The sequence below is a fragment of the Anopheles aquasalis genome, chromosome 2 (assembly GCF_943734665.1).
Source record: "Anopheles aquasalis chromosome 2, idAnoAquaMG_Q_19, whole genome shotgun sequence".
NCBI lineage: Eukaryota > Metazoa > Arthropoda > Insecta > Diptera > Culicidae > Anopheles > Anopheles aquasalis.
The window spans coordinates 707,501-726,299 of NC_064877.1; the positions used below are offsets into that span (position 1 = coordinate 707,501).

The 18,799-nt window shown below is 46.9% G+C and overlaps 1 protein-coding gene across 6 annotated transcripts in view; it reads right to left on the reverse strand.

Annotated features, from left to right (window-relative positions):
* The window catches only part of LOC126578787 (atrial natriuretic peptide receptor 1-like), a 61,157-nt gene extending 47,472 nt beyond the window's left edge, over positions 1–13,685 (reverse strand). Inside the window, exons 1-4 of one of the 6 annotated variants that reach the window (XM_050241744.1) lie at positions 11,397–12,084; positions 2,037–2,441; positions 940–1,968; positions 1–105 (exon numbers count right to left, since the gene is read on the reverse strand). The exon at positions 1–105 is cut by the window's left edge and continues 79 nt beyond it. In XM_050241744.1, the coding sequence (XP_050097701.1) occupies positions 1–105; positions 940–1,384 (550 nt within the window). In that variant the 5' untranslated portion in view covers positions 1,385–1,968; positions 2,037–2,441; positions 11,397–12,084. The other 5 variants (XM_050241770.1, XM_050241737.1, XM_050241761.1 and 2 more) reach the window with 5 other exon arrangements.
* Positions 13,686–18,799: the final 5,114 nt, after the last annotated feature.

Sequence of the window (18,799 nt, forward strand, 5' to 3'; positions counted from 1 at the left end):
TATCACACAACGTTTTCGGTTCCTCGAAGTCAAAAGTGTAGCCTGCTCCGGTTAGTATCGGGATGCCGTCGTTGTAAATATAACGTGCGATTCGTGCAACCGGCGCTGCGTAGAAGAATGAAGGAAATAGATAGTATGAGAGTGATTGAAGTAGAGCCAGTTTTCTTTATAAAAATGGTCTTCAAGCTAGAGCAGAAAAATGTGGGAAAATGGATGACTCCTGGATTCTTAAAAATGTTTATTATTTTTTAAAAACTTATTTTTAATGTACTTTTTGCAAAACTGTGCAAAGTGGAACAAAAACTGCTTCGCATGCATTGTTCAAATTTATCTCTATTAAAAGTGAAGCATAAAATCTTCAAAACAATCTAATTTGTTTGAAAAATTAAAGAAAAATAGTATAGTGCACTAATCTGAAATTGCTCGAGATTTGAAAATTCGAGTTCGAAACTGCGTTTTTCAAACTGCTCGAATCGCAATGTTTTCGAGCAGTTTTCGAAAAATCGATGAAGCGAGAGTCCGTTGATCGATTTCTTTTTTCAAATATTCCAGCGGACTTTCCATGATTTTCCACGGATTCTGCCCCCTTCTCCCTCGTCAGTAACATCCCAATCCTTCGCGGGATAAAAAGGGAAAACAAAACCGGAAGTAACGGAACCGACCACGGAGCGAGTGCCCAACACCGCGGTGGTTGGGAAATGGGGTTTTCCCTCACATTTATTGGTTTTTTTATTGCTTTGCAGCAATTTGTGTTCGGACAAGCATCGCATTAAGAGAAGCCGGTTGTTTTCCACCCATTCCAGAGTGCCTTTTGATGGCAGTATGGCGAGTAAATGCGTTTTATGTGAACTAGTGAATGGCATTCGATGAATCGCGTCATTACGCTTCGTTGGAAAGACGCAGTGTCGTGATTGACTAGAAATGGAACTCCTTACTTACCCAACGCAAAGTCACAGGTTGGTCCAAGGATCACGTGGCCGCACGTTTCGCTGCCGGTTCCATCCATCGCCATCACCGTGGCTCTTGCCTGCTCGCACTGATCGTCGTACGGAATCCAACTGATATTCACTTTGGTCGGAATGATGCCTCGCCGCCGAATATCCTCTTCCGCTTTCTCCAGGACGGGCTGAACGCGTGGCAACGATGCTTCCACGTTCGTGTTGTTGGGCATGATCACCACAATCCGCAACTCACAGGTCCCATTCGTCTGACAAATCTTTTCACACTCTTTACGCATCAACGGCCGACAGCCGGCATCCACCGACGGTAGCATAACGATGCCAAGGCCAACGACAAGCAGGACGGCGGCCAGGAACCAGGTTCCTTCATCCTTCGGCCGCTGAAGCACTGGCGTTCGAAAGCACCACTCCGCCGGCCTCACCATGATTCCTGCTGCTTAATGCGTTTTCGTGGTTTCTCCAATCCGGCCGCACCACAACATCACCATCACATCACATCACATCACAGAGGCACATAAGGATTCGATCCGCGAAAAAAACGGAACGCAACCGATCTTGTAACACTTCTCGCGCGCGCGTTGGATGATTAAATAAAATCCAAAAACCGGAGCCGCAGGGAAGCACACGTTTGACGCACGTTCTCAACCCTCTGACGGCTCCAGGCTGGCGAAACGTGCGTTTTTGGGGAAATTTATGATTATTTGCGCAAGCCTTTCGTTGTACATCGTCCAACCAGGATTGGATTTCACTCTCGCACCCCGGTTTTTGACTTTTCCAGCCAGCCAGCCAGCCAGCCGGCCAGCTTTCCTATTTGCACTCTTTCCACTCTTAAACACTTCCACAACACACGCGTCCACGCGCTTCTTGCATGTCTGTCTGTTTTATCCGATATTTATTTGCACACGCCCGAGGGGCCTCACTTGAACCAGACGCACGTCTGGCGCAATAAAGAGCAAATCATGTTGATAGAATCGATGCTTTATGTTGAAAAAGGGCGCCTAATGGAGAGCTGAAACGGAAACGAAAACCATCCGTTAGAAGCGGCCATATGCTCGCAGAGCTGTTTAACTGTTTCACCGATTCCGTAGACCACAACACCTGTCCGGGATCTCGCCTTGATCAGGCCATCGGGAAGAAGACAGGAAGTCAAATGGCCAATAAAGGCAATGGACTTGAAGCATTTAGGCTTAGTCTCGGAAACTGATCCCATCGCCTTCCCCTTTAAGCCAATCAGACCGCTGTCGATTCCGGCTAATTAAACGCCTGAAGATGGATTACATCGACTTCCGAGTGGACTCCGATGAATTCGGGATTTCGTGTTTGCGGTGGCATCGTGCGATGTGATGTGGTGGAAAAGGGTTTTGGGCTTTCACTTTCACGGCCATTCGGCTTCGTCGGCTGCTGCCAGACTACTGTCTGAGCCGGTGTTGCCGGTGAGTGATGGACTTTGATGGGATGGCTCGAGTTAAGGATATCATTCATCTGAAAAGAAAGGAGAAAACGGCTTGAAACATTTATCGCTTTTCTTGTGTAAATGCATGGCTCGATAAGTGGTTTGGATGGTAAATACCAAGAGAGCTGCTTCTAAATCATTCGTTCGCTATAAAATGACGAATAGTCCATCGATACCACCGTTCAAGTATTTTTTAATCCTCTAAACATCGTAACGTTTGGGGCAGCGCTTCCCTCGTTTCATGGAAAATGAAATCATTCAGGATCTGGATAGAAAACACGCATGGACATGGACTGACAGTGCCGGTGGATTCCAATTTAATCGGCAAAAGGAACTTCTCATTTCGGTTTTCATAAATTTAGAACGATGGATAGCTTACCCCTTAACTGGCCCATTTATTCCCATTCCCAGGCTGCTCTCAAATCTGCCAGGACCTGCATTTCTAATCCATCTACCGGCACCCAACTTGCCAGGACCCATTTCTTAAAGAGGCGCATACCAAGAACGCAAAAACGATTGACCTTTAACCGGTAGCCTGAAGGCAAACCAACAGCCGTCCGCAATACACTTCAGGAAGCGCGATTCCGGATTATCCTGGATAATAGTTCCACGATAGAATCGGCATCCGTGGTTGGCCCACGGTGGGAGAATATTCGCCAAAGATAAACACTTCATTTGCACCGGTTCAGTGGACGTTTGATGTCGGGACCGCGAGGGCCGCGTTAATTAACGCGCCGTAGAACCATCCACTGACCACTGACTGGTCTGGACTGGTTGCCGATCGCGGAAGCCAATCCTTTCCTCTGAAGAGTCACACTGTTTACGCCAATAAATAACGTCCACAGGGAAGTGACTGCGGTGCGGGAGAACGGGCTAGGCAGTTTATGGGATTGTTGGTTGAAGGCGTTCGGTCGTGAACATTTGTTTAGTTTGCTCGTAGAATCGATCGTTTGCTGATCGCGCTTGGAGGAGCTTTGATGGTTTTTGGGGGTGGCCGTTTGCATTCTGTTTAACATTAACGCCTCGAAATGATTAATCTAGCGGCAGTGGATGGTCTGGAGAAAGCACATTGAGCACCCAATTAGCGGAAACAACCCTAGGGACAGGTAAGTAAATTAATAAGCCAGATCCTTCCGAACTCATTTCTAATGCAATTTATGATTCTAGGAGCGCAATTAGGGATTGTCTTACGTCGCTTCATCAGAAAAATGTATAATTTCAATCCAGCACAGGGAGAGCTAATCCTTTTGCCCGATCCATCACATTCGGAGACTACCGCCAGACACCAGTTGGTCCTTTTTCTAATTTAGGTGTCTGGCAACTGATACCGGCACTGCACGCGTGTGTACCGCCATGGTGGATTAGGGTAAAAGGTTAATTCTTCAAATCGGTTTAGGGAAATAAGGATACCCTTCGCAAGCTTCGTAGCGTAGGACAGAAGGTTGATTACACCTTCCGAACCGCCCCCGGAGAGAAGGTCAAAATTTGTTGCCTTTATCATGTCGCTAGACGTCTGCCAAGACAACGACTAGCTCTTGTCTATCGAGACAGGATGTCGCGAAAGTTTACAACCACATTTGGATGTTCAGTCAAGTGGAGGAAGGACACTGAGCCTAATTTATGAGTGTCCTTCATCGCGGGCTATCTGGGCCCTCTTCAGCACCGTGCTACTCAAACAGCCACCCCCGGGGGCCCTGCGTTGAGATCGATGGATCGGGCTTGAGTGAAGCTTTCGAGGCCAGACACTGTCAAAAGTTTTCCGGCAAGTATTTTGTTCAAGTTCCTGTTGCGCGACGAAGAATGATATGCAATTATGTGCACACTTTGAACACGTAGATAAAAATTATGGAAACATAAGCGAAGGGACCATGCCACGATGGCCACGATGGCAGAGACCGGCACGTGTACCTGGTACTTTCCGCCAGCTGTGTTCTGTTGGGATTGGAGGATGTAAAAGCAGGGAAAGAGACTTCCGCAGGTGGACGCCCTCATGTTTCGGTCTTTGTTTACGTCTCCAAGTGTCCATTTCATTCATACAATTTGTTCGCTAAATGTAGACTTCAAAGAATTGGTTTCACATTCGACGTGGGGAACGTGTCCGCAAAACGGAAATGGGAAAAACGTATTTCTGACCAAACATTCTCCATTTTTCCTAGAACTTTATGCCTTACCAAGGAGCACAAGTGGCAGAATAATGTGTGAACATAAACATTCCTTGATGGTGGTATGGTCTGGCTTCACAACAAATGGCTTTAAAGGATTTTCAAAAACATATCCGTCACAGCATCGTGGCGCGATAATCAATCATCAATTTTGAAGTAGCAAACGGAAAGCAAAACAATAAGTAAACCGAGCCCACCAGACTGCCACTAAACTTGTTTGCACTCCCTCTCTCTTTCTCGAGTGATCGATCCTCGAGACCGATTCAGGCAGGATGTGAAACTTTGTGAACCGATACCACTTACAGCACCATGTCAGTACTAGATGACCAGCAGCGGAGCAAAAAATGGCGATTATGGGCCCATCCTGCCAGCATCTACCGTCTTAAAGAGCAGCAAGACTTTTCGGCCTTGGGAGTGCCCACATCATTCCGATTTCCTTCGTCCGCTGATGGCTAGTTTCCGGAACGAATCGCAGCAAGCGGAACGAACGAAACGTGGTGATCGAAGTGATACGTTGTCATGGGCCTTCTATTCTAGGGATCTATTTTTCACACCCACAAAAATGCCTGCGTAGCGTGAAATGGACAAACACTCGCGGTCCGCCAACCGTCAATTTAGCGCCAGAACACATCATGCCGATATTAACTTTCGCTTAAAAAGTTGGAAAAGCCGAAATACCATAAATATCCAAGCAGGCTGGGTCTGATTTTATGCCTGAGGTTGGAAAGCGAATCCGCAACCAACAACACGTCTTTCATTTTCGGAGCGAGATTTGCTTGCATTTGTTTTTGCCATCTCGCTGCGAATGGCAAGAAGCATGAGTTCCGGCGAAACTCAGCAACAAGTAATCCTTGGGACCATTATCTGCTTCATTTGAGCCTGAAATTACATTCCAGGGCTTGCATGTGTGGTGCGGAAAATTGGATCCAGATTTTTCCTTCGCCGTGTATCGAAAGGTGGCTCCAGTAAATTTGAAGACTACAACGTGTGCGATGTTATTTATGTTATTCCAGTGACAGACTCCTGCCTACCAGACACCCGGAAGTGACCAGAATGAAAGATTAGTTCATCAACGGCATCCGCATTCTCCTGTAGCGCTTGCTACTGCTGGTGAGCCTTGTTCGGGCTTATTTTCCAAAATTTGCATTCTGCAACACTCGATAGGTAGGCTGATAGTGGGCAGTAGTAGCAGTAGTAGCCCTTGAGACCAGCAAGATAAATATGTTGCAATTCCATTAACGGGGTGAATGTAATTGGATACGGCTAGCTTCGTGATAGCTTTTCTTCTTCCGGCATTTGCAAATGGCACGTAGGATGGATGCCATTGTGTTTGTCTAGCCCCAGTGGGGTGTGAAAGTGCAATTTGCGGCCAGTGGGCTCTCCTGTGTAGTTCCGTCAATGCACTTCTGTGGTGGCATCTTCACCTCGCCCGTGTGGTCAAGTTGAATGATGACCTGTTGAATGTTTAGTTCAAACATGTGGGTTCAATGCAATGGAAGTTATCAATGTTATCAGTTCAGCAAACAGCTCACCCCACTCCCTTTCTCTATCAGCTTAAAGCATCCATTTTATCAAGCGACTGTCCATCAGCGACGCAAGACTGGCTTCAATTTCCCCCGACAGATGAACGCTGCTGACGCAATATCCGTATCCTTGAGACCGAAGATTCGCTGGGTCACCTTGTGGGAGGGAGAAGAAAATGTGGAGGAAGCAGTAAACTAAACTGAAGCGGCTGCTTTCCGGTGCTTTCCATTCGGCCACCGTGTTACTAACGACGCTCAGCGTCGTGAAATGGGTGGATTATGGATCTTACATTCCTGCGCACCGGAAAGGGGTGGCACCGGCTAACTCGGTAAGTAATCGTCGTTACAGAAGATAATCCACCCCGTGCTCCACTTTGCCCACTTCGAAACTTGGAGGGCCAACATCAATTTCCGATGTGCTGCACCATTGTGGCCTGCGGAACAGGAAGCAGCCACGACAAACAGAATGGGACGTTAGGTCAGACGGATTTAAGGTTGTGGCTGTTACCGCTGTACCGATTGTCTCGTCGAAAGCGATCAGAGTAAGCGCTGAAAGTTTCTCAGCAACCCGTTGTGTGCCAAGGTGAGTAGCGTTCCAATCGATTGCTTGTTTAGAAGCTTTGTTTTGTAAGCCGCTTGTTACGAGTTCTATTTAATGGGAAAAATAAATGGTCTATTCTGAAAAAAAATGAAGATAGAGTGAAAAAATGAAAATAGTGAAACAGAAAGACATCAACATCGACGTCACTTACACGACACTTCCGTTAGAAACGCTCGATTTACGATTTACCGTTACTCGTTGCATTATGTGTAAACATGTTGCTGACGGAGATGGCCAGATAGGTAACCTAGCAAAACAAGCATCTACTCCCGCACAAGATCCCCAGGAAATGCGCTCTCGGTGGTATGCAAGCATCAGAGTTTCCCAAAAACAAACAAACACGAGGTTGTGCAGCAGGGCGGGAAATTTATCTGCTTTTCCTATGTCATGGAAGGTAAATATGACTCTGCTAGCCAGTTAGCCATTGTCATGCTTTATTGGTGTTTGTCCTTGAGCAAACGTGATTCATGAATTTTCAGTATGAGGTATTTTTTTACCATTTCATTTGATAGTAAATCTTCTGCCATAGTTCTCGATTTTGTTATCTTTTAAATATCTAAGATACAATTAAACTAAACAACACAGAAAATGTTACAAGTTTCAAGCGAGCGAGAGAGTTTTGGAAGCATTTGAGCAGAAGTAATTTAGCCAAACATTTCATCCGACCAATCCGCAGCCTAATTCAATTTACACCACGATTCCAACACCCGATAAGGTACCAAATTAAATTCATCGAGCAATCGATCGATCCAACACAATACGACTAAACAACAGGGGATCCCCGTGAGAGGAAAAGGAGAGGATCCCAGACGTTTTCCAAGTATTATCCTCAATTTACGTGCCATCGCCGTGAGGAGTCTTCGCCCACAAATCATAACTTAATCGCGATAGAGGCCATTTTCACCCTCCAACCACTAGCCACAGGGAAGAAACCCAAAATTCAATCCAAAACCCCGCCTCAATAACCATCCATTCATATGAATGGATCCATCCTTTCAATAAACATCTGGAAAAGCATGGGAATGACCATGAAATGCCGTCCCTATTTTCCTTACTCAAAGGAAATGTGTTTGTCATTAGAAACATAGAGCGAGCGGAAAAAACCGTTTATCGGACACTGGGTGGCATCACAAGAAGTGGTCAATTTGAGACTAACAAGAAAAGGACATTCAGCCGAATATTTGTCAGACCGAAGAATGATGGCAATGCAAGGTCTGGGTCAAGCGAACGAGGAGTAAAAAAAAATGTCTCTCGCATAGCCGTAGGTCACCGCAACCAGTCGAAGATGAAGATAACCGACCCCAGGCCACGTGAGACAGAGAGAGCTAATAAATTTTGCAACTCTCGAGTGTAAAAGGTTCCTCCCCCAAAAAGGTCTCTAAAGTGACCGTTTCCTGGTAATCGGCCACGACCGGAACGATAAAAATACCTTCACTTCAATTTTAACTTAAATTCAGCGACACACCGAACTGGTGCGCTGTGTTATGAAGGGAGTTTGGAAACGAATTCCGTTGTATCTGTTGGGGTTTTCGTTGGGAAAGTATTTCAATCAACGGTCAATGTGCGAATCGAAAGCGAGTTGTCCGATCCCTCATGAGTAATAAACTTTACCATCATTTTTCTACCTTCTGAAACCTTGCTCCAGATAGATTGACCACTTTTAATCCCTCCAGAATGCAGGAAGGGATCAGATTGCTCATCTGGAACGCTGGTTTAAAGAGTATTGCCGAGGAGGTTTGTTGAAATGCCGTCTACTGAGTGGATCCACCAAATACATAAAAGCGGATGGAGTCCGTGGGTCGTTGAGGTTGCCAAAAGCTCAACTGTTGGATCGCCCCCGTTACGAGCAATATACATTACCGGGTACACCCTTGGATGACCGCGATGATTTACATAAAAGTCTGAAAACGGAGGCTACAGTTCGCAGACTATGGAGGATTAAACAAACAACACGTGAATCTGCGAATAGGAGAAGTTGGGTGGACAATAGTCATTGGATTACAGAGAGAGGTTCTACTAATCGCTTGTTTGTCTCAATTTCCAATCCATTCCTACGCGCATCGGCTGCAGCATAAACAGCTGGTCTGCGGAAAAGCACGGGAGGATGTTGAATAAATTGAAATCTCATTGAAAAAACCAAACAAACCGAGCAGATTGAAGTAATTGCCTAGCCGCAACATTACATTATTGAAAGTGCTGGCCTTGAACCAAGTGGCAAGTCCAACCTAATCCGGACCTTCTATCTGTCCAATTCTCGATTATCTAAGCGTGATGGTGTGGAGAGGCAGAAGCTAGACGCTGTCAATCGATCCGTTTGAAGAACTTCCAGACTTGGAGGGGTGTCTGCCTCTCTCCTCCGCCCGATACCTTGCTCGTTTCCTCTTTCCCGAGGTCTGAGGTAAATATTGGAAACCGGATTGACCGTAATTTATTTACATGCGCCACCAGTTGGAAGGTATTTTTCGCGCTTCGTGAGTTTCCCGTTTGGCAAGAATTGCGTTGTTTACCTTAGGAGATTTGGGCGAGCATTGCACGCTGCCACCTTCCCGTGCTGTGCTGTGTTGTGTTGAGAAACACCAGACCGGCCAACGAAAGACATCTCTTCTTTCATTCGGTCTTCTGGGACTAAACAGTAAGGCGTGACGTTTGTGACCTCACGCCTAATCATTGCTAATTGTTTGGCTGATTAGACCGGTGCACGATCAATCAGATCGACAAACGACCGTACGTAATACCTTTAATAGTCCGAACGCCTCCGGACGAAGGTGCTTGAGGTTATTTTAGGAATGAAGAGACCACACAATCGGCACTACGGCTGGATGATAATGGGAAACGGGTGGCTATCGTGCAGCAACAAGTAAAGGAATCTCAAGAAGCAACGAGAGTCGCCAATGACCACGCCAGTGTTTCCTATCAATTACCTATCGATACCGGTGGTGCGCCAACCATTGGCGTCATGTTCCATTGGCGTTACTGTTGTTGACGGTTGTCGTTGTGGGTCTACGATAAGGGCCTCTGAACTGCACTGATAAGCGATTGTAAAAAACTATTGTTGCTCGCGCTTCCGACTATCGAATGGGTGAAGAGCTATAAAGGATGGGAAACGTCTAGACCGAGAACCGAGGCACTCGCCGGGGAATCATCATCATCTTGCACCATCACAATCTCCTTTCTGTCCTTAAAAGGACGATCGTATAACTTAAACGATGGGAATATTTGTTGGAAACCCCTAAAGCAATCAGTATTCCCTATAATTTCACCGTTCTCTTGCAGCCATCGGCATCCACAAGCGCTAAGAATAGGCCAGATTATTGGTCAGCGTTAGCGATGGACACATTCCTCCCACAATCATGTTCCGCTCGTTCAGGTGTTCCGTCTTTTGGTGCTGATAAGCGGACGTGTTCGTTTTGCGTCATCGCGAAATGGACGCCATTTGGACACCTTCAAGACGAAATTTTCGCAAAATGGCCATCGGTTTGGCACCGAAGGACGTCGGATATGCGAACCGTAGCGGCATGAACGCGCTACAATCAACAATTCTTTTTCGTTTGATTGCAACCAGTCCAACAAGGTGATGATAGCGGTCTTTTCCTACCATTTTCATCTGCTTCAGAAGCGCCAGGAATCATAGACTCCGGACAGAAGCTTCCACTCCGGCGCGTCCGGATGGCGGTGATGGGTTTTACCCCGGCCACAGCGCATAGTTAGCCTCGCGGCCAACGTGCCATGATTAGAAACGCTTCATATCTTATCTCATCCACTTCACACCGTTTTTCGATGAAGTTCCACGGCCACTCGTGGACGGCAGCGGCAGATAAGCCGGGTTTGTCTGCGATTCGAGAGGCTTCTCGCGCCATAAACACCTGGATGGGGCCCTGGGACCGGGTGTCAAGATCGCAACCGAACTCCTGTCCTCTTCACTCCTGCTCCGTGGTGCGCTGGGCCAGGAATGTCCGCCCCATCCGTCTTATTCCCTTCCGACAGGGAAAACCCGTCGCCAGGCGAACAGCAAACCTTATTCATGCGGCACGAGGTGCGTTGGACTCGATTTGGCACAGTACAGCCATTTGTTATCAGACATTTGGGCAGGATATCGGGTGCTCACGCGACGCATGTCACGTCGCGTCAGTATTTCGCAAACATTTCGCTAAATGCATCGATAACTGGAGTGGACGGAATCAAGCAGTAGACCATCGTGATAGCACGATAGCAACCGAGGCTCCCGTCTTCTTCATTTTAGTTTGTAATGGGTCGAAACTCTTGGCTTTAAATTTAGTATTCGCGTCTGCATTGTATGGTAGTTAATTGATTTTTCATTCATTTTTCTAATTAAATAACCAAACGCCATGCAATGTAATGACTTTCGCGGCACGGTGACACAATGGATAAACCAGAAAATGATTAAAAACACATCATCATAAGAAGCGACCGAGCAACACCGTGTCTCAACTGGTGAACGAGAATCTCAAGAGCTTGCCACGAGAGAGAGAGCATTGGCGCGAAGTAATGAAAAGGCCAACATAATTATCCTGTCGTCTGAAGTAGATTCAATTCTGAGCTCTTGCAACAATTTTATGCAAAACATGATTAGTTTTCCAACAGCCCATCATGCAGGATAATAATTCAGTGTTAACGTAGCATAGAGAGGAAGAACGAATTGAAATTAAAGAACTTTGTGCATATGAAAACTATACTCACAATTTGTGGTAAAGATGTGAATTCGTTGCCGTCTTTCTAATCCACTAGTGACACGTCAAATTAGTAAATTCCCGATCGCACAGCACACACCATCAGTGATTGACCATTCTTCTCGAGAATAGTGACACCCAGCACGCACCAATCACACGCTGTCACGCACAATTTATTATTAAATTTACTCTCCAGCTTCCAGCCAAAAGTGGAACCAAGCCAGTGCAGCCAAGTAGGCGACGATAAATTTTCACGGGCACACTTTTTACGAAATCACAAAACACGCAAGCACGCGAACGGCCAGGCGGTGAGCAAATTCACTTGGGAAAATCCGTGACCAGCGTCACGATCACGAGCAAGCGTTGCGGGTGGCGCGTTTGGGCCGATACTTTCTGTTCTTATTGGCTGTGACCACCGGGTGCTTCTGCTGTTGCTGACTTTGACCTCCGCGTTCGCGCCGTTTTCTCGCTCACTGTTTACATGATGTTTTTCACGCCACTCACGCCACACGCCATAGCATGCTTTCTTTGCTTGTGGTTTTGTTCACAACGATCACAGACAGTATCATCCGCTCCTCCCCGATTCAACAGAAAACAGACCAAGTAGCCTGAGCAGAAAGAGACGTTATTTTCCTTTCCACCATCACTCACGACGCACAATAAACACGAGGGGCGAATGAATCTTCGATATTTTGATCTTTTAAATTGCAAACCATTCGTCGTGTGGATTGCTACGTTATCGCACTCCACCGTTAGGGTTGAACTCTTTCACCCGTATTGAGCCATTCAATCGACGATGACCATCACGGCACACCGAAACCATCGCCTTATCGTTAACGCAACTGGCGCAGCGCGGTTGGCTCGCGATCGTTCACTTCTTCGCGCCTGGTGCGTCTTCGTCCAAGCGTCATGTTTTGTGGTTCCGGTTATTAATAGCACCTCCATTTATCTTTCGATTCGCTGTACCATGCACAACTCTCTGTGCGTCTGTGAGTCTTATCGGTGAGGCGGAGCGCGACTATCAAATCGAGCGAGGGGAACAAAACTTCACCTTGATATTGAAGCAGCGCAACTGCAGAGAGGGGGGCAGGTGTGCGGATGGATTTGTGTGTTTAAGAAGGTATGCATTGTGATTGTGATGCTATTTTTAAAATGGTAAACGGACACATCTACTTTGCTACTTTTGGATTAACGGGCGGTTCGGGGGGGCGTCTGCATCAAGGTGAGTCTTCTTCAATCCATCTATTGATCCCATTAACTGCCGAAATTTGAATATTGATTGCATAACCACCCACACTGTTTGCGGTGCCACAATTTCATTAAAGCAGTTTACTGGTCAACCGCTTGACGGAATGAAAAGAGCCAGTTTGGAAGCGGCCATACAAACCACAAACCCCACACCGATGCGGGAAGAAAATGGAAAAACATTAACGAATGAAGGCCACTGCCACTGGTCAAGCTGCTCGTCTCCATGGCAGATCATCATCTAGGAGTCGTGGAGATCTTGGATGAACACATTCGATGCAACAGACACAAAAGGGCGTCACATTATTATTCAACGAAAGCGGCTGCGTTGCAAATTGCAGTTGCAAGCACGTGCGGGGCAATGAGATGACAGCGGGAGTAGTGCGTAGGTCCGTCACGATGCCCTTAGAGTGCCGGTGAGTGGAGAGACTTGTCACTAACGGCGTGTTCTGCTCCATTTTTAGTTACTCCGGGTTTTTTCCTTCACTCATCACATCGCGATGATTGCGTTTTGCGATGCGTTACTGCGATAGTCATTGCGTCAGACGTATCGCATAATGCTACTTGGATCATCTTTGTATCCATCACTTCGATCCACCGCGAAACTTTCCGAACTTCGAAACGCTGGAAACGTCGCTGGATTGAAGTGTAAAATGTAAAAATAAACACACATGGCAGATCAAGAGCACCATTTTGGATTGATTTGGCAGTCAACGTAGCAGCTCCGTTACCTCGAGGGATCTTGCACTCCTGTGGGACACAAAAACACACAAAAAAACGGACGGATGTGGTACCTCAACAGAGAACGAGCCGGCATTTTACCATTGCGACGACGACAATTCGTGTCACCAACTAATTGACAGCGAGCTGAGAAGACCATACGCGATCTCACATCTTACGTAGATTAGTGATGACGACGTTTGGAGCCGGTTAAACGCACAAAACGTTGAAATGACAACGAACCGACGCGCGGTACACCAAAACCCACCATAAGATGTACGAAACGGTCCCTCTTCCGGCTCGGGGCAAACTGAGTACTCTAGCCACAAGAGCACTGCAAACAACCGACGCTGACGAACGCATCCCGTAACGAACAACCCCGAGCGAGGCGAGCGCGATTCGAACCACCCGTTTGCTCCGTTTTGGCCTTGGTGTGGCGTTGTTATCGGCAGAGACGCGAAGATTCGCTTTCGTTCGTGTCCAAAAGCAACGTGGCGCGGGAGGTCACGCTCACCGTTCTAACCAACTTCCTGCCTTCCTTCCAGCTGCTCGGCGTTCTATTCTCACTCGAGGTCGGTCTGGCGTCGCCATCGTCGATGACGTAACGAAGCACACCCGTCACACGTTTGAGGTCGTTGCCATGGACTACCGCCACGATTGCTGGGCGAATTGCAATGACCGCCAACGAGAGTGCGCGTGTTTTCTGCCCGTTGCGGTGAAATCACTTTAATTTTCCATCCATTACGCGATAAAAGGACGATACTGGAGAAAAGCATTTGCCTCGAGCGAAGGAAACGAGGAAATCCGATAGTGTACATACGTCGGAATGGAGTGGAAAAACAGAAAGCAGAAGACTAGCAACAAACACTTGTTGCTTATGCTCGGCTCATCGAGATTGCAACCAGATAGGACGACGACGTGGACGACAATGTCGTTGATGAGATGTGCCACGGCGCCGGTCGGTGGGCACGGTTTCAGGTTACACATTTGCACCAACGGATGCATACAAAGTGGGGCGAACCCAGGTTTTCATAATTGTGCCATAAAATGGTTTCCAATCCATTCCACCCTGTGACTGATGATGGGTGTTCCACAGAAAACATGCCACATGGCCGATGGCAGCTGCTATTGTTTCTATTCTACCTCTCTCTCCCTCTCTTCACGTCGTCCAGGTGAGAGCTGGTAGGCGCCTCCATCGACCGACCGACAGCCCGACCGGTGAAGTGGCGGCGATGTTCTGGATCTGGATGTTGACGTCGCAAACGAACCGAACCGAGGCACGCTTCATGCATCACTCCACAATCACGGATCCCTTTTAGCGGCGGGAATCGGTATCGCATCGAAGCATTGTTGGAATGATGGAGAAGCATTGAATGGATTGTTGATTGGGGACTTGTTTCCTGTTACCGATCCGTACCCGATGACAGGGCTAAAGGTGTCGCGCCGCCTAATGCCGCCACGAACAAATGATCAATAGATCCCCATAAATATAGCCAGCGTGTTCTACTGGCCGTACGGGAATGGGAATTGGAATTATTTTTGGATTATTGATCTAGGTGAGTCGGGTGGCGGACGGCATTTTATGAGCTTGTACTCCCATTTGCTACGATTGTGTGGCACGTGCGTTTGCATTACATTGTTGCATGTTTCATAATTTATCGGGAAAGTTTTATCGCTTTTGGTGTTATGTGATCGATTAGAGGTGCCAGAATAATTTGATCCATCATTAACTAAGGTTGCCCGAGTTCACATGCCCTTGCTTCACAAGGAAGACGAATGTTGTTACACAACAGCCACGCATATAGAGTTTCCAGAAGATTAATAACTTATTGCACGATTCGGATACGCAGTCGAGCGGCCAGGTTTTCCTCATTGTTCTTCATTGGGTGTCTTTCTTGTGTTTCCTCGCCTCCTCCTCGATGATGATAAAGAGTCATCAGCTACTTGGATACTTTGCGGTTGTTCTCGAGAGTGTTTAGTCGCTTGCTACAGTGAGTACTTTGTCGTCGTACTACACATGCTACAACGATCGATCAAAGCAACAATACTTGGTAACCGAAGGGTTGGAACGCGCGTTTTCCCAAACAACGCATAAAGGCTGCTTTGTTGACAAGAGAACGACACACAAATGCATATTGGAGACTTGACGCTGTTCTGTTTGTGCACACAACGCACAAGGTTATCATCGTATGCTTGTCACGTCTTGTGTTCCGATAAGAAATTACTAGCGAGCCATTGCCGGTCTTTTAGTGTAGGTGGACACAAAAGACTGGCCGAAAGGCATCCACTGTCCACTTAAATCCCCCAGAACCGCTTATTTGCGAAGGCACTTGAGTTGTGATCACCGACGGATATTGATACCGGAAGAAAGGAAGTTCATTTGGTCGGTTTGCCGGACAAAAGGCTCGCCCCGAACGAGCAGGACTCGTAGGGAGTTAATTTCGTACCGGCACCCCCTTTCCAGTTTCCCTCACTTTTCGCAGAGAAGCTTCTAATAACGTCCCATGTGTTATCATTCCGCTCCACGCCCGCCACCCCTCCCGTCATTGGTTACGATAGAGAGATTCGGTTATTGATTGATTGACTCGCGTTGCACGTCATCAATGGCGATCAAATTGCGTGTTGGTACTGTTCATGTAACTCGAGGGTATTTTGGGTCCCACTTGGAATGATTTCAGGTTTTCGGCAAAGAGCAACACCGCGTATTTGTCTTTTGAATCGTTTGCTAAAATTGCACACTGGACGATAATGTCGTCAGTGTTGGAGTCAAACAGATTCGTTTCAATTGATAGCTAATCGTTGACCATATCGCAGCAATGGGGTCGGTTGTAATGGTTTGAAAGAAATCGCCAACCTTGCACCTATTTTAAGCGTTTCATTGTTTTCCATTAGCACCTTATCAGCACCAAACCGGTTCCATCGTGATGGATATGAACGAAATAAAAGCGATTTAGTTGTGTGCTATGCAAACGGTTCCAGAATCGATGAATCTATCATAAAAAGACTACCATAATGTAAAGAAGCAGAAAACAATTTCGATCGACACCCGACGCCGACGGCTGGTCAGATTTATGGTACCGCCGAGCCACGTAGACCTGCTGCACGATGATGATGATGATGATGATGATGATGTACCGCACCGCAACGGTCGTCTGTTGCAATAAAGATAAGCATCTTGTTATCAATATTACACTCGCTATCAGTTTGCCGTTGTCCTAACGGTCGGACCATGACGCACAGTGCAGGGGAGCGTGATTTACGTGGATCACACCACACTTCCGGAAGGAAGCGAACCGTGCAATGCTCTTTTGTGAACCTTTTTTTGATAGTTTCCTCCCCCTTCCCACGAAACATTCGCTGATGTTCTTCCTAATGATCGCCATGTGAACTGATACGATGGAGGCGCATTTCGAGAAACGACACTTTGCCGAGATTAAGCCGATCGATTTTCAAATATCTGTATCTTTGTCATTTTTGCATCGTTTTATATAAGAGTTTCAGAAATATAAGAGTTTATTTCAGAGGATACTTTTAGAAGAAGCCAATATTTTTGTGGTTGAAAGCTATTGTACCACTCCAATGCCGGTTTTGACCACCGATCGGCGCGTTGTTCAACCTATTCGCCTAAAAGAATGCATCTTTTCTCGACGCGCGGATCGGGTTTTGAAAAACGAATTTGGAAAAAAGAGAATTTAGAGTAGTAAATTAAATTACACACTTTATGTACAATTTTTTCCCCGAATGTTGACCCTTTAAAGAGCGTGTCCTGCAGTTTTTACACTATTTGAGCTCGACATGACAAAGATAGAGATTTTTAATAATTTATGCATGGCTCTATCGATCGCATTACTTTCAAATGATTTTCCCAAAAAATCCTTTAATCGATTGATTTTTAACTCTTAATTTATACACTACTTTTCAGGTGGTTCCGTTAAGTTTTTATAAAAACTGTTGATATGAGCATGAAAGTACCCCCACGCTTAGCTTAATGTGGAACAGAGAGCATCCACCTAATGCTTAGAACATTTGTCATCCCCTGCTTACCAGCACCACAAGCCAGTGCCACAACATTGCAATTAAATGTAATATAGAATGTAATTTTCCGTCGTTTTTTGCATGTTGACGATCTCATGATGATAAGCCCCGTCCAACAACGACCGACCGAGAGCCAAGGGACCAAGGGGTTTAAGTAAAAACAAATCACCACCGATTTGTTTCATGGTGCTCTCGATTGCCGCTAAATCCGCTCGAGTGATACGGGGGGCAGGGATTCCCTCGTCAAACTCTACAGGTCCCTGCCTGTGATCGCGCTGCTCATTAATGCACTCCGCCGCCGCCGCCGTCGCCGTCGTCGTCCGTCGTATGCACATCCGTGGGGTCGGTGCAGATTGCCATTCTTATGATGTGGTCGTTTATATGCTGATTATGATTTCGTACACTGCGCCACGCTACCGCGGGAAGAAGGACGTGGAGAATGTCTGGTTTCGCTGCTGAAGGTGCCCCTCGTCATCGTCGCCGTTCGTCGCTCTCTGACCCGTGGCCCGTCGTACTGGAGCCTGGCGATCCGCAGAGTCAGTGAGCTTTATTTAATTACCAAGAATGATACATTAACGAGCATAAACACGGCGCTTCCACTTACTCCACGCGAGTCCTCGAGCCCAACTCCGAAGCGCTTCTGTCCGAATGATGAATAATTAAAAGTCTAAAACATGACTAATGACTTTCGCGGTGGCGCAGCTTCGACGCAGGGGCCCACGGATTTGGTTCAGCTCCCTCCGGCGAAATCTCAGCTACATTTTGCATCGTTGCGGCGAGCTACGCACGCCATCCCGAGATCTGACGGTACGGTAACCGGTGAAGTGACACCTGCTCGAGTTACCTTCACGTTCATGATGATGATGATGATGATGATGGACTCGCATCGCAATCACACAGTAAGCGGCGTTGTAACTGGCTAAATGGTACGTGTTTCACAAACTACATTTTAACACAGCACTGGCTACGCAAACCTTGTTTTGTACAAAGTTCTGCAGCTAGTTAGCCTTCCGCTTCTTTAGACAAATCTTGTGCTCCCCTGGAACCTGAACAACATGGATTCCGTCTATAATTGGCGAGCGTTATGCGCTTGAACCAGAGTCAATCCAGCGAGCGCGCGCGAGAGAGAGAGAGGCGGAAAACAGTCGGATGGAAACGGGAACGTGATTCCAGGGTGACATCAAGCACGTGCAGCAATGCACACGCATAGAACACGCTGTCCCGGGCCCGGTCGGGGGAGAAGCTCAGAGGAACAACATCTGACTTATTGGAACACGATCAATATGGGTGTTCCTGCGGTTTACGGCCCAGATGACATCTTGCAGCGCAAACGCAAACGGCACCAACACTCCAGTGAACCCGTTCTCCAGTGGAATGCACTCACAAAGCAGGGGTGAAGGAAGGGAAATATGA